The sequence below is a fragment of the Cervus elaphus genome, chromosome 12, assembly GCF_910594005.1.
Source record: "Cervus elaphus chromosome 12, mCerEla1.1, whole genome shotgun sequence".
Classification (NCBI taxonomy): domain Eukaryota; kingdom Metazoa; phylum Chordata; class Mammalia; order Artiodactyla; family Cervidae; genus Cervus; species Cervus elaphus.
In genome coordinates this window covers 40,389,323-40,404,938 of record NC_057826.1, presented here as the reverse complement: position 1 = coordinate 40,404,938, position 15,616 = coordinate 40,389,323, and the positions used below count along the sequence as shown (strand labels likewise).

Sequence of the window (15,616 nt, the reverse complement as noted above, 5' to 3'; positions counted from 1 at the left end):
CATAAAGTCCTCTAAAAAGTTAATTAGAATTATAATGAGTCTTTTGTCTTAGGAGTTAAACATAGATGTAGCTGATGTGGAGAGCTTGCTGGTGCAGTGCATATTGGATAAGTAAGTACTTGACTATTTTTTTTCCACAAAATGTTTAGGACATAAAGTTTGAATAATGATGGCAAAGGTAGCAGTTGAATTCTTGATTTTTCATAAAAAGCACCCTTCAGCTGTAGTTTTGTATTGAAAGAGATATGTATATGTGATGGCTTTTTATAAATGAATGATCATATTAAGCACATGATCTTTGAAAAAGTTCTAAATAACTTTTCAAAAGATTTCTCATTCAGTATATGACCTTATATGCCTGCCTGCTCAATTGCTTCAGTTGTGTCCGACTCTTTGCGACCCTATGGACTATAGCCTGCCAGGCTCCTCTGTCCATGGGATTCTCCAGGCAAGAATACTGGAGTGAGCTGCCATTTCCTTCTCCAGGGGATCTTCCCCACCCAGGATTGAACCTGTGTCTCTTATGTCTCCTGCATTGGTTGGGGGGTTCTTTACCACTGAGCTACCTGGGAAGCCCCTGACCCATATATATAGCTAGATAATTATTTAATGGATAGTATTATTTCATTTTTAAAGTATAAGGTATGGTATCTGTTACTTTGGAAATGGTATCTTTCTTAAAGGCAAGAAATGTTATTTTTAAAGCTTCTCATATTACATTTGCTCTTGATTAGTTGGGTAAGTATATGTCTGTTGGTTCTTTCAGTGAAATTGTTGAAAGGTAGCTGAAGTCTGGTTTCTGTCTAAAGTTTGAATAAGCTAATGAATGTTAAATCAATGCTGAATGCAACTATTTAATGTAGACAGCAGGAGGGATTTTTGTTTTGTTTTGCATTTATTGATATTGTGACTGTTTTATAAAGTCCAAAAGATATGTTTTGTGAAAACGCTTTGTAGACATGTCATCTTTTATTTATTTCCAGCACTATACATGGCCGAATTGATCAAGTCAACCAACTCCTTGAACTGGATCATCAGAAGAGGGGTGGTGCCCGATATACTGCACTAGATAAATGGACCAACCAACTAAATTCTCTCAACCAGGCTGTAGTCAGTAAACTGGCTTAACAGAGAACAAGCTTTTACAGACATACTTAAGGCAACAGTGCAGAGATGTAACCCTTAAAAGAACTGGGAATGGCAAAACTACTGTCGGTTGATGTGTCCTGAAAATTATTGGAGTTATGGCAGAAGTGCTTTTTTTGATCAACTGGTTTGTGTTTTGCTGCTGCATTTATCCCAAGAAAAAAAAAAAAAACAGCTTTAATCTCCAGAAGAAAACCAAAATGCCATGGGATTTATGCTGTATTGACATCTTGCCCTAAAACATACAACATCATAGTAATTTGTCGTGGGCAACATGACCAGAGAGAAGATTTTTGTCATGATTTTAAATACACTGACACGCTACTGTTGGTTAAATTTAAACATGTTTTACCTGCAGAAATTCTCTCACAAATAACCTGCAATAACTTGAAATGCATACCCTTTTGAACACTTCCTTTTCTCATGTATAAATTAAAATGTTTGCTGCATTTTGCAAAATGTCAATTCTCCAAAAATGTGTCCGTATATTTCTGTACCTGCAGTGTAGTAAAGGTTTAGATGAAACCCCATAATTATAGTGGCATACTGTCACTTAGGTTTCAAGCAGCAAAATAAACAGTGCAGCTCAGAAATTGTAGTTTGGTTCTTGATGTGTTTTTATTACATGTGGGGTTTTTGTTTTGTTTTCTAGTACCTTAGAAATGTCAAATTATTTTTCTTCAGTTAATAATTTTAAAAAGCCTGGAAGTAAATAAGTTGGTTATTTGCTTTCAAGTTTTTAAAAGTAGTCTTTATTGATAAGGAGAATTAGTTTCTAACAAAAAACACTTGCGTAGTACTTAACTTTGACAGTGATACTTTAAAGGAATAATTTTGTTTTTAAAGAATGATACTCCTTTTTAAAAGATTCTAACTCTCAGAATGTTCACTTTAAACAAATATGCCAGAATATAGACAGCTAAATGAATGTTACCCTGCATAGTAATCATGCTGGAAAATTATTTCCTAATTCCAGCAGTCTACCATTGCTCAAAACCTCTTGGGTTTTACTCTTTCAGAATTGTATTCAGAGCTAATTTTAAGTCACACACACTGTTAACTTTATGATTACATAATTGTTAAAAAAGTATTATCCAACTTTTGTTCTGTGTGCTGTGCTGTGCTCAGTCAAGTCCAGCTCTTTTTGCGACCCCATGGACTGCAGCCCGCCAGGCTCCTCTATCCATGGGATTCTCCAGGCAAAAGTACTAGAGTGGGTTGCCATTTCCTCTTCCAGAGGCTCTTCCTGAAGACCCAGGGATTGAACCCGTGACTCTTGCATCTCCTGTATTGGCAGGCAGATTCTCTACCACTAGCACCACCTGGGAAGCTCTGATTGTTCTATGGTTAACCATTATTTGGCACCAAATGTCTTTTTACTGTTTTCAAAAATTAAATCTATCTTTGAGGTAATAGTAGGAATATGCAACTGGCTTTGAAGGCAATCCCAAAAGAGTTGTAAAGGTCTTTTGAGCAGTGGTAGCATAGTTAGGAGAATGAACTGTGGCCTTGAAGGTAATACCTGAAAGGAGACGCAGCTCATTTGAATGTATTGAGTTTTGGATGTATTTGTTTCATTTAAAAAAAAAAAAAAAGTTGACATTATTTTATAGTGTCAAAGGAAGAACTAAGATTAAGATAATTTCTTTGGTTTTTCTATTGCTTGTTATTATGTAAAGAAGTGAGTGGCAGTTCAGAAGGAAGACTGTTATAGCTAAAGAATGACAACCAAGAATTTTTGATCTTTAAATCAGATTTTATAAACAGTGGAAGGAGCATGGACTTAAAACAAGGCATGCTTATTCGATTTTGTCAAAATTTTACGAAAATATGTGATATATATTTATACTAAAACTATATAATCCTTAGATTTAGGAGAGCAATCAGTTAATGTCTTTAGCAGATTAAAGCAGTATTAAATACAGGTTCAACTTGAAAATGTAGAAAACTGAAAGAAAATGAAAGACAATGTCTCTGGTAGGGAATAAAAAAGTTTAAGATATTATAAAACTATGTGTATTTTCTTTTCTTTTGCATAAATCATTTGTGGAACATGTGCTAAGTTTTTTTTTTTTTAAACAGGAGTGGTCATAATTAGGATTTATTTTTCAACATAATTTAGAAACTCTTGTTACCCAAATAAAAATGACAAGTTTCTGTGCCTGTATTCAAATATGTATGCATGTGATATAATTGGAAAAAAGATTTTGCTTATGTTTGAATTGATGGAATTAGAATTCAGGGGATTTGAATGATATGGTTTAATCTCTAACCCTATCCTTCGAGTTGTAACAGGCCCAGTTCTCCTGTGGTATCTTTGCTGTGTGCAATGGTGCATCTTCCAGTTTCTAGAGGGAAAGCATGCACTTGTTATTTTTTGGGAAGTTAGCGTTAGTATCTAACATTATCCAAGGTTACACCGTAATCTTTCATTTATTGTAATTGTATGCATCACATAGACTTTGTTTAATATTCCCTAAGTATGGATTTGTTCTTTTTTAAAAGTCACTTGCCCTATTTGTTTTTAAACACAGGTTTTTGGTAAACCTTAACAGCCTAACTTAAAACTATTTGTTACATTTTTCCCCCCTTTGAAGATTTTCTGTGTTTTTGTGCATCAAATCTTTTAGAGGTGAACTCTTAGAGATTGCTTATTAAAATATAACTAAATTTAAGAAAAGTAAAAAAAAAAATTGATTGGCAAATTCTTAGTATTTAAATTGCTCATTAAATCTGGCCCTCTTTTGTGAGAACTAATAACAAGTAGCTTACACCATATTTCTTTTTGCCCCTAAACCTGGATAAACTCACTTCACAGTAATCTTTGACTGCCACGAATAGATACTGTTTCAGGAACTGGATTTCCATTACTCATTCTAGCTCTTAACATTAATTTTTCAGTTGTTGATTAAATATTTTTCTCCACATCTGATGTAATATAACTTTTTTTAAGATGACATATGTATGTACTAAGAATTGCTTTCATTACAGGAGTCCCTTCAAACTAAAGGTTATACTGTCTTTTCAAGACTACTAAGAATCTGATTTTACATGGGAGTATAGATTTAGTGAAGCCTGTTTTAAATGGGTGACACTGTGGGCAATGTAGTATTTTTTATCACCTTAAAATAGGATACCAGTTTGTCACTGATTAGAAAACACCTGTTTTTTATATTTAAAATATCAATGATAGTAAACATTTTTTAAGTAATTTTCTTTTTTAATCAGTAGTGTTTATAATTCCTCAGTAAACTCAGGTAAGTAAACTTTTCTTTTGTGTTGGGGCTGGGAGTGAGGGTGTCCAAAGAAGTGGATTATACTGGTATAGAATAACAGTCAATTTACTCCAAGAATAAAAAGGTATTTGCCTGGTATTTTCCTCTTATGGTTTTTTTTTCCTAAGGACTTAGAAATACTCTAAGCATTTATTTATCAAGCCTGCTTTTTAAAAATAATCTTACTCTAATACTGCTTTAAGTAAACCTCAGAAACTTTCATTTGATTTAAAATGTAAAAGCAAAAACTAGAGTGTACAAATCTCTAGTAAAGCTAGGAATTTCATTCTTTATATGGGATTTATTCATTTTTATATAGAATTTATAACATTTGGAAGGAGATAAACATCATTTTGAATTTAGATGTAACAAAACATAAGGAATTGGCTTTTGTGTTTTTTGATGGTTTTGTTTTTAGATATAATTGACATAAAACATTTTAAGGAATTGACTTTTGACTATTTTGTTTCAAAGTGTAAATACTTAGAACAGGGACTTAGAACAAGAGGCTAGACGTCAGGTCCCAGAGCTTGAAGCTGAAAGATTTTGGTTTTCATTTGTGTGACCAAAATTTCTCCTCCCCACCCCCCCCCCCGCTTTTTTTGGAGGCTGTGCTTGTTTTTGTTTTTTTGTATTAGGTTTTTTTTCCCGTCCTACTCCTCCTCAGGTAGTATTCTATATTCATTTTGATAGTTATAAGTAGGATAATTTGTAAGAACTTCCTTCATATAGACATAGAGAAATTAACTTTCTAAATATCAGTGTATTAGAAGTTCTGCTTAACTCTAGATAATTAAATTTTACTACGTATCTTCTAGCTAGTGTGTGCCCTTAATAGCATGGATTAACCAATGGTTCAAAAGTTGTGTTTACTTCACTTTGAATCACTAGATGAGATTTGAAAAGGTTTAACTTTTGGAATTTTTAGGAAAGTTGAAATAGTGCTATTTGGAGAATTTATGTTTAAAGATAGTACCACAGAACAACTGTGTCAGTGAATTCTAAATATTCCTCAAAATTTAGTGTCACTCAGTTTTTAAATCTGAAAAGGTTTGTTTAACTTGATAATAGCCCAGAAGAAACCAATGTGTGGTCTTACAAATTTTACTCCTTTAGTTTCATGTTATTTTTAAACCTGTTAGAATAATTAAAAGTCAGCTCTTGTCATCAAATCTTAGAATATCAAAGGTAGATGCCAACTATACCTTAAAAACCCTTTGATAGGCAAGAAAAAAAACTTTCTTAAATATTTATATTACTGTTTGGGGCCAACCTTCTTCTTGGCCAGGATTTTATATTGTAAACATGTTCAGAATAACCACACTAATGGCTAGCCAGTAATACTGTGTGTATGTTTTTTGGTGTATACATATTTGTAGGAGTAAAAAATTCACTCCCCAGTCCATCACAGTAATTTTTTTTCTAGTTTGCATAATTTAATACCACTTGTTTCTTACTCAGGCATACATCACTGAAAGAATGGCCAGTGTACCAGCAACTTCTATGTTATGACAGGTTTCATGTGGAAGACTGTGTCCAGATTTAATCTAGAGGTATTAGGTTGTTTGTTAATTCTGAAATAAGGCATCTTTAAATGATAAAGGTTGGGTTTTTTGGACTTATCCTTTGAGTTGATGGAGTTAAAGTAATCTAGAACTTTTAATCATCCCATGAAGTTGTCAGAAGTTTTTGCATGCTTACTGAATTAGTAACATATTAGTGCTGTGTTGAATATCTAATTTTTGTTAAGATGTTTGCCTCCTACTATTTACTAAAATAGTAAGTTTTATGCATCTATTTTTAAATAATGCTATGGGTAATTTATTAAATTTTAACTATATATCAACAAAGAAATGGAATGTTATGGAAAATGCAAACGTTTGATTTTTGCAATTTGTTCCATAGTTGTTTGCATTATGAGTTTTCTGAATTTTCTTCTTAAGCTTCTGTCAAAAATGACCTAAGTTCCTTGAACTCACTAGGTGGTAGGAAGCAGGTGACTAAGAGCGTGGCAGAGAATGTCTGTCTGAAATTGGAAGTCCCACAGATTAACTCTTGAGAATTGACTGATAGATGCATGATGAGTTACACGAGGCTTTAAGACTTAGGTACTGAAGGATTTTTGACTGAAGTACACATTCTTTATCAGTAATAAAAATTACATGATGTGCCTCTTAGATATTTACTGTGTAAATATTAGCACAAGACCAGCACAATAGCTTTAACCAATGCACTTTATGTATTTGATCAAATAATTCAATATATATACTTCAATAAAATAGCTCTTTAAATATTTTAAGTATGTTTCTCAGAAAACAGTACTGAAAATCTTACTCATTTGGTTTGGAAATCAGGGTTTAAATATTTTCCACTTTTAGGATTACTCTGTTCGGCTTTGCAGCATTCATAGAAGTGTTGGCCTCTCCTGAACCCTGTTTAATGGTCTGTCATGGAACAATTCATGTTGCAAGCAAATGTTTCAGGAATTAAGCCTTCAGTATAAAATTAAATACTTCTAAGCAGGAAATTAAGTCAAGTGGAGGAAGAAATGTACTCTCCCAAATCCCTATTATGATCCTCTAAAATGAGCACTTCAAGGGCTGTGAAGTCTAAGAAACCACTGCTGAAATTTTTTTTTGTAAGTAAAAATAATATTGTTCCCAGGTGTGACCTTCAACCTAGTAAGATGGGTCAACCCTGATCTCAAAGTACAGTAATGCAGTCAACTTTTAAAAGTCAAAAAACTTTAACAGATTAATAACCCTGTGGCCAAGATTCCAATGAATATGTATAAACCAATGTTACTGCACATTTCAAATTGTTGGGCCTTCCACCTTGTGGCAATAGGAGGGAGAGTGGGGCAGCTTAAGGACTTCCTGTTTCAGCAGCATTTGAAGCAGTGGAAGGGCATGAGAGTACTGGTATCCCAGCAAGGAGCTAAACAGGCACCATACATCTAATATTTTCACTCGTGTTTTGGTTTGTTGTGCTTAATAGCTTTACAGCCCCTTAAAGTCACTCAATTTTAAGAGTAATGAATGGAAATTTGCAGTTTTCTTTCTATAAACCTATTTTAAATTTTATTGTTATGGTTAACCTTCTGAGGGTTAATGGCCTTCAACTGAAGAAAGGTTACCTATCTTGGACCTGTTAAAAGTGAGCTCTATTGTGAATGAGTATAGACCACAAGCTGATGTACTTTATTGTGTAGGTTGGTATTTAAAACTTGGTCTTTCTGCTTTCTCGTAATCATCTTCACCAGCCAGAGAGGGGGAAAAAAAATCTATAAGTACTTAGAATACTGAGGGAACATGCCCTTATTCTAACTCCCCATGTGTTTATTTAACAGATAAAAATTATGTGCCTACGATGTGCTAGGGACTGATATTTCCTAAGGTTGAAGGACACCATAAAGAACAAAATTATCCCTGTGCTCAAAGAGCTTAGTTCTATAGGGAGAAACAGATAATTTCAGATAGAGAAAAATTCTATCAAATCAGTTAAAATGGGGAGGCATCTCTGAGGATGTGAAAGTTTCACACAAGAGTAAGAAAAGGGATTGGCTATGCAGATCTACAGGAAGAGCAGTCCAGGCAGAGAGGTTAAGTACATCTGAGATGGGACGGGTATAAAATTCAAGAAATGTAGAGTGTGATATTAAGAGGAGAGAACTGGTTGAGGACCAGATGGTTTGAGATTTTATTCTAAATACAATGGAAAGCCACTGGAAGTTTTAAGTTCTTACGTATGTAATATTAAAAGAAGATTCTGGCTCTTGTGTGGGAAAATGATTATTTGGTGCAGCTTTGTGATCTGGGAGACGATGAGGAGCCCATTGCAGAAGTCTGGGATATATAATAGAGGCCATTTAGACTAGGATTTGGAAAGAGCACAGAATCAGGATAGGCAACAGGACTTGCTTATGAATTAGACTGAAGGTTGTAAAGGAAAAAGACATCAAGAATGGCTCCCAGGTTTCTTACTGAGCAACAGGTAGACAATGGTATTAAATGAAATGGGATGACTGAGGAAGCATTATTTCTGGGCAAGAGGCAGAGCCAGCAAAAGAAACAAAAGTGACCTAGGAGCTTGATAGCAAAGAGAGTAGTATAACTGAAACTAGGAATTTCAAAGCAGAGTGATCAAATGCTGCTGTGAGGTTAAATAAGATGACAGCAGTGAAGAGGCAGAGGCCTCAGATTTAGCAAAATACAAGTCTTTGGGGATGCTAACGAGAGCCTTTAGTGGAGTGATGAAGGTGTTTCAGCTCTTCAACTGGACTCTGAGAAACTTCTTCAGTCGCTGTCTTCCGTTTCTCATTATAAAGTTGATGATTTTAAAAAAATTAGTCCATTTTTAGTCCATTCATCTTCTTAATGTTAGGTGGGATAATGGGAACATTTGAAATACAGCAGGTTGTAACTCCAGACAATAACAAACAGCGTTCTGAAGTGTCTCTTCCTATAAAATATTTTAAAACCCATTTTCCCCTTTCCTAACACTACAAATTTATGTGTTTAATTTTAAAATCTTCTTTGATGCCTTTTAACTCTGAAATTGTACAAAATCCATAACTTTTAACCTAACTTTTTTTTTATATTCCTACAAAAGCTGTCAAATCTAGTGCTTATGAAGAATGGATTCATAAAATATGTAAGCAACACCCTTTCAGCTTATGTACTTTCATTATATCTTGGGATATCAATATAGTTGAATGGTAATGTCACCAAAATCATGAATTCTTGAAATGTTTGGATTTATCTTCAAGGAACTAGTTCAAATGTAAATAATGGTGTAACAATTAAGGGCTTCCCTGGTGGCTCAGTGGTAAAGAATCTGCCTGCAGTGCAGAAGACCCAGGTTTGATCCCTGGGTTGGAAGCTCCCCTGGAGAAGGGAATGGCTACCCACTCCAGTACTCTTGCCTTGAGAATTCCATGGACAGAGGAGCTTGGTGGGCTACAGTCTATGGGGTCACAAAGAGACACGACTGAATGATTTAAGCACGTGAAGAGGAGCATATATTTGCTTATACACTTGAATGCCCATGAAGCAATTTGAATAATTAAACTTACAGATACTCAGATCTCAGAATTACAGTAGTCATTTTCTGCCATTAAAAGTCAGGAAGCAGTTGACAAGTGAGATTGTGCTTCTAAGGACAAAGTATGTGAACTCTCAGACTGGTTTTCATCTTAAGAATGCCTTTTGCAGCTTCCCAGAGGAGAGGAGAGGTAAAGCAGAAAGATCTAGGGAGTGGAGACACATCTTCAGCTGTCTGTGATTAAGACCTTGTCACTTAACCTCTCTGGGCACCAGTTTCCTTAGTTGAGTAATTCTTTTTAACCTGAAGTATTCAGAATTGAGAAAATCATAATCCTTGGCATACAGCACACTGTCATGTTTTTTCAGTTTACTTTCCTTATGTTTATTTAGATTGATATATATGTTGGAAAAATAATAGGCATATTTTTAGCTTCCATAAATGATACCAATTTTTGTTATTTTGTTATTTCTAAGTCTAGTCTACTGCTCCTATTCTCTTCCATCTCATACATTTGCCACAATTTACCTTTCCATTTCTCTAGTGATAGACATGTGTTCCTTTCATATCATTACTACAGCAAATAATTCTGTGACAGATATTTTGGACTTGTACAAAAGTTACTCTGGGGTGTGTATCTGGAAATGTGGGACTTGGGGCATAATACTTAATTGTCCTAAATACTGCCAGGTTACTCATCAAAAGTGGATGCACCATTTATGCTCCAACTGGTAGCACATGAGGGTTCTAATTTTCTCCTATCCCTGACAGCCCTTAATAATATCTGACTTCTTAAAGTGATATTTCACTGTTAATTTTAACTTGCACTTTTATAATCAGTAATAAGCTTGAATATCTCTTCATACACTTACTAGCGATTCAGGTTTCCCTTTCTATGGTCTACTCTTAACATTCTATTCCTGGCTTTCTATTTTTTCTTGATTTGTGGGACATTAAGAAGTCCTTTTCTTAAACTAAATACTACAAAATTGTTTTTTTATAGTTAATCCCTTTATGTTTAGTCCTTTATTTGGAGTTTGTGTGTGTGTTAGTCACTTAGTCATGTCCAACTCTTTGTGACCCTATGGACTAGCCAACCAGGCTCCTCTGGCTCCTCTTGCCTCCAGGCAAGAATACTGGAGTGGATTGCCATTTCCTTCAGGGGATCTTCCTGACCCAGGGATCGAACCCGGGTTTCCTGCATTTCAGGCAGATTCTTTACCAGAGCTATAGGGAAGTCCCTTATTTGGAGTTTATTTCTGTGTATAATTTGAGGTAGGAATCAAGCTTTATCTTTTCTGTGTTATGAGCTAATTTTCTCAGTGCTATCTATTAAATTATTCTTTACTGATTAGTGATGCTACCTTTTCAACTACCACGTTTCTCCATATGCAAAGGATATGTGTCTGAACTCTAGAATCTGCTTACTGTTCTAATTGTTCCTTTGTTGTTGTTTAGATACTCAGTTGTGTCCAACTTCTTCTTGTGGCCCCATGGCCTGTAGCCTGCCAGGCTCCTCTGTCCATAATTTCCTGGGCAAGAAGACTAGAGTGGGTTGCCATTTCCTTTTCCAGGGGATCTTACCAACCCAGGGATCGAACCCACATTTCCTGCATCAGAGGCAGGTTCTTTAGTGCTGAGCCACTGGAAAATTCCACTTGTTACTTTACCATTGTTTTATTCACTTTGTGTTTTTATTACTGAGCTGAGTAATGTCTTAATTACAGAAGAATCTCCCTACCCAATTTGCTGATTATTTTGAAAATCATTTTAATAACTGTGGACCTTCATTTTTCTATATTACTTTTGAATCAATTTTTGAGTCAGTTTGTCAAGTTCCCTTAAAGTCCTATAGAGTTTTAATTGGAATTTATTAAATTTAGAGGTTAATTTGTCTCTTTGTATGTCATCTTAGTTTTTAGTTTTTCTCTGTAAAGATCTTGAGCATTCTTTGTTATAATAATTTCTAAATCTTTCTAGTTTATGTTCTCTTACTACCTAAAACATTGTTAGTTGGATATTGTTGGGACAAAATAATGATACTGATAATTGCATACTGTTGTATCTGTCAGCCTTGCTGAACCTTTTTCTATTAACAGTCTGTTGATTTACCTGAGTTTTCTATGTAGATAATCATATTATTAAGAAAATAATTATATTTTTATGCATTTCCTTCCATCCCTATTCCTCTTATTACTTTGTCTAATCTCACTTCATTGCTCAGGGTCTCCAATAACACATGAAACAGTAGTGATAACAGCCAGCAGTCTTGTCTCAAAGAAGAAGAATCTTGAGCTTCTCCATTAGGTATGAGATTTATGGTCATCTTAGGGGAGTTAGCACTCAATAAATAAAGTTTCCTTCTATTTCTAGTCTCCTGAGAGGTTGTGTGTGTGTGTGTTTTAATCACAAATAGGTTTTGAGATTTGTTAAATGTCCCTGAACCTAGTAAGATGAACATGTGATTTGTCTCTTGTCCATTCATGTAATGAATTACACTTAACAGATTTTCAAATGTTAACTAATTCCTCCATTCTAGGATACTGATGATTATATATTCTTTCTCAACAGTGTTGGACTTACCAGTCAGCATTTTATTTAGTGGTTTTCCATCATGTTTTCAAGTGAAATTGAACTATAATTTTGTATTTATGGACTATTCTTAATCAGTCAACTTTTACTCTATTTCTATTTTTTAGAACAATGTATGTAATATGAGCATAATCTCTTCTTTGGAAGAAATCACTTTTAATGCTGTTTGGACTGAAACTTTTGAGAAATAGAAATATTTTTAAATTATTTAATTCCTTTAATTTTCATCCTTTCAAATATGATTATTCATCTGTTTAACTGTTCTGCTTCATCTTTTGTCATTTTAACATTACATTTGTTTTCAGAAATATATTTTTTCTAGGTCTTCAAGTTTTTTAAGATATTTATGCTCATTAAATATATAGTATATTTATTATAAGCATAAACTTATTCCCCACTTTTTGTCCTGTATTTTGTCTATCTTATTAGTCTTTCCAGAGTACCAGTTTTTGTTCATCTTGACTCTTGTTTTTATTGATCTGTCATTGATTTCTGCCCTAATCTGTATTATTCCCTTTATTTTCATTTCTTTGAACATACAGTTTTTTACTCTTTTTCTGGCTTCTTGAGATGAATCATTTTCAAACTCTGTTTATTGACAATTTGCTCAAAACTTTTTATTTAACATGTAAAGTTTTAGTTAACTTTAATTTCCTTTTTAAGCCAATAATATTCAGCAGTGTAGGGATTGTTTTTAGTTTCCAAACATTACAGAATAGTTTCATTTTAATGTTTGATTTTTGATTTGTTGTTGATTTTTCATTTTAATACATACAATTTAGAGAATATAGTCTGTATAGTATTAATTCTTGGGAACAGACTGAAATTTGCTTTGTAGCTTCATATAGATAAATTTTTATAATTGTTCCATTTATGTATTAAAATATATATTCCGTAACATTCTCCAAACTATTTCGTCAAGCATGTTACTTGTTGTTCAGGTCTTCTGCGTTTTTCTGTAGGCTTTTTTAGTTTTTTCTTTTGCTGATACATCAATTTCATAGAGGAATTTGTTAAAATCTTCAAATATAACTTGATTTATTTCTTTCTATAATTCTGTTACTTGTTTCTTTATGTATTTTATGGCATAATTGTTAGCAGCATGCATGTTCATGATTGTTATATCTTGTTGCTTTTACCTGCAAACATGTCCCTTGTGATTTTTTCCTTATGATCTGTTTTGTCTCATTAAAATTGCTTCTTCAGTTTTGCTGTTGTTGCTTATATTTGCCTGGTATTACTCTCTCTTTTCAATCTTTTCATATTCCTTCATTTTTCTTTGGACAAGAGCATCTTGTGGACAACATATTGCTGGATTTTAATATCTTAAAATTCAATGGGAAAGTCCTCTGTCTTTTGGAGTTTATTTTACAAATTCAAAATTATTATTATCACACTTATCTCTGTCATGTCATCTAATTATCTTGGTATTTTTTTCTTCAACAGTTTTGTTTTGAAATAATTTTAGATTCATAGAGGATAGTACAGATACTCCTCACCCAACTTCCTCAGATAGTAACATTTTATTATGATGGTACATCCTAGAACTTATCTCTATATCCATGTGTTTTATGTCTTCTCATCAACAAAATAAAGTACCTTCACATTTTCCCCGACTTCCTTCTGGCCTATTTCTTTCACCCCAACCATCATGTTGAAATCCTTTAGAGTTTTAAAGTTTAATTCCTTTTCTAAAAAACTTTAAACACTGTATACCTATGGCTGATGTATGGCAAAAACCAACACAGTATTGTAAAGCAATTATCCCTCAATTAAAAATAAAGAAATTTTTTAAATTTAAAAAAAAAAACTTTAAGCAAATATCCTTCTGTCTTTCTTGCATTCAGTTTTGCCAGTACCTTTGCATGTAATCTATATATGCTTTTTCAAAGATTATAAAATTCTGTTTTTAATGTAATTTTATTTTAATATTTTTAGGTGAGGAGTTTTTATTTGTTTTTATTATCCAGCCTGTTTGGCATTCTTTCAATATAGGATTTATATCTATATTTAATTCTAGAAAATTATCACTAGTTGTTTGTTGTTCAGTTGCCAAGTCTTGTCAAACTCATCATGACCTCACGTGACAGCACACTAGTGCTCATTACTTCAATTTCTTCCCTTGTATTCACTCTTTTCTTTCATTCCTAAAAGGCTGTTAAATGCATGTTGACACTCACACTCTTGTCTTTCATGAATTTAACTTTTTTCTCATTCTTTCCAACTTGTTTCCGCTTCCAGATCTATCTGCCTTTTTGGCCTAATATTCCAGCTTACTAATTTTTTCTTCAGTTATATCCATTCTATCCTGCATCCCATTCACTGAATGTTTTTGTATCCATTATCTTTAGTTTTTAAGTGCTTCTTCCAGATTTAACATATTTGATGTGAAACGTAAGAATATCATGTTCATTTAAAACTCTTGGTCAAATCTATTAATTCTGCTTACTCTGTTGTAGACTATTTACTATTTGTTTCTATTTTTTCTTTTTTTATTTTGAGGCCATCCTTTTAGATATACAGAAACTTAGAATGTTTGTTTTCCTGGTAAATTAAATCTTTTGTCATTATAATGTATCCCCCTTTGTCCCTGGTAATACTTCTTGCCTTAAAGTCTATATATGTATTTTCTTATATTAATGTTTCAGAGTATATATGATTTTTCTATTTTTTAATGTCAACCTTTCATCTTTTAGATGTGTCTCATAAACAGCATATAACAGGGCTTGAGGGTTTTTTTTTAATTAGTCTGACAGTTTTATTTATTTGGAGCATTTAGTCCATTTATATTTGAAGTAATTACTGATATATTTGAGTTGAAGTTTACCATTTTACTACATACTTTCTTTTTGTCCCACCTGATCTGTATTCCTTTTTCTGACCTACTTTTGAACTTATTATTTCTCATTAGTGTGTTTTTTTCCTTTTATTAATTTAAAAGTTATATACACTTTTACCTTTGTTTTAGTGGTTATTGTAGAGATTATAACATGAATTCTTTTTTGTATGTACATAACTTTATTTATTTTTGGTTATGCTGGGTTTTCGTTGCTGTGTGGGCTTAGTTGTGGCAAGCAGGGGCTACTCTCTAGTTGTGATGAGCAGACTTCTCATTACACTGGCTTCACTTGCAGAGCACAGGCTATAGGGTGTGCAGGCTTCAGTAGTTGTGGTATATGGGCTCAGTAGTTGCAGCACATGGGCTCAGTAGTTGTGGCTCCCGGACTGTAGAGCACAGGCTCAGTAGTTGTGACACACAGGCTTAATTGTTCCATGCATGTGGGATCTTCCTGGACCAGGGATCAAACCCATGTCTCCTGCATTGACAGGTGAATTCTTTACCACTGAGTCACCAGGGAACTGCATAACATGGATTCTTGGTTTCTCAAATTATATTTCTAGTCATTGCAAAAATTTTATAGTCTCCCTCCCCGTTACTTATTTGCTATTGTTGTTTATTTTAATAGTCACTCCCTCCCTTCTCCTATATACATGTGCACATGTAGCCCCTTGCTGCTGCTGCTGCTGCTAAGTCGCTTCAGTTGTGTCCGACTCTGTGC

The 15,616-nt window shown here is 33.7% G+C and overlaps 1 protein-coding gene across 2 annotated transcripts in view; it reads left to right on the top strand.

Annotated features, from left to right (window-relative positions):
• COPS2 (COP9 signalosome subunit 2) overlaps positions 1–3,156 on the top strand; it is a 28,348-nt gene extending 25,192 nt beyond the window's left edge. For both annotated transcript variants that reach the window (XM_043920924.1, XM_043920923.1), the window contains exons 12-13: positions 53–111; positions 984–3,156. In XM_043920924.1, the coding sequence (XP_043776859.1) occupies positions 53–111; positions 984–1,128 (204 nt within the window). In that variant the 3' untranslated portion in view covers positions 1,129–3,156. The remainder of the gene's footprint in view (positions 1–52; positions 112–983) is intronic.
• The last annotated feature ends 12,460 nt before the right edge of the window (positions 3,157–15,616 follow it).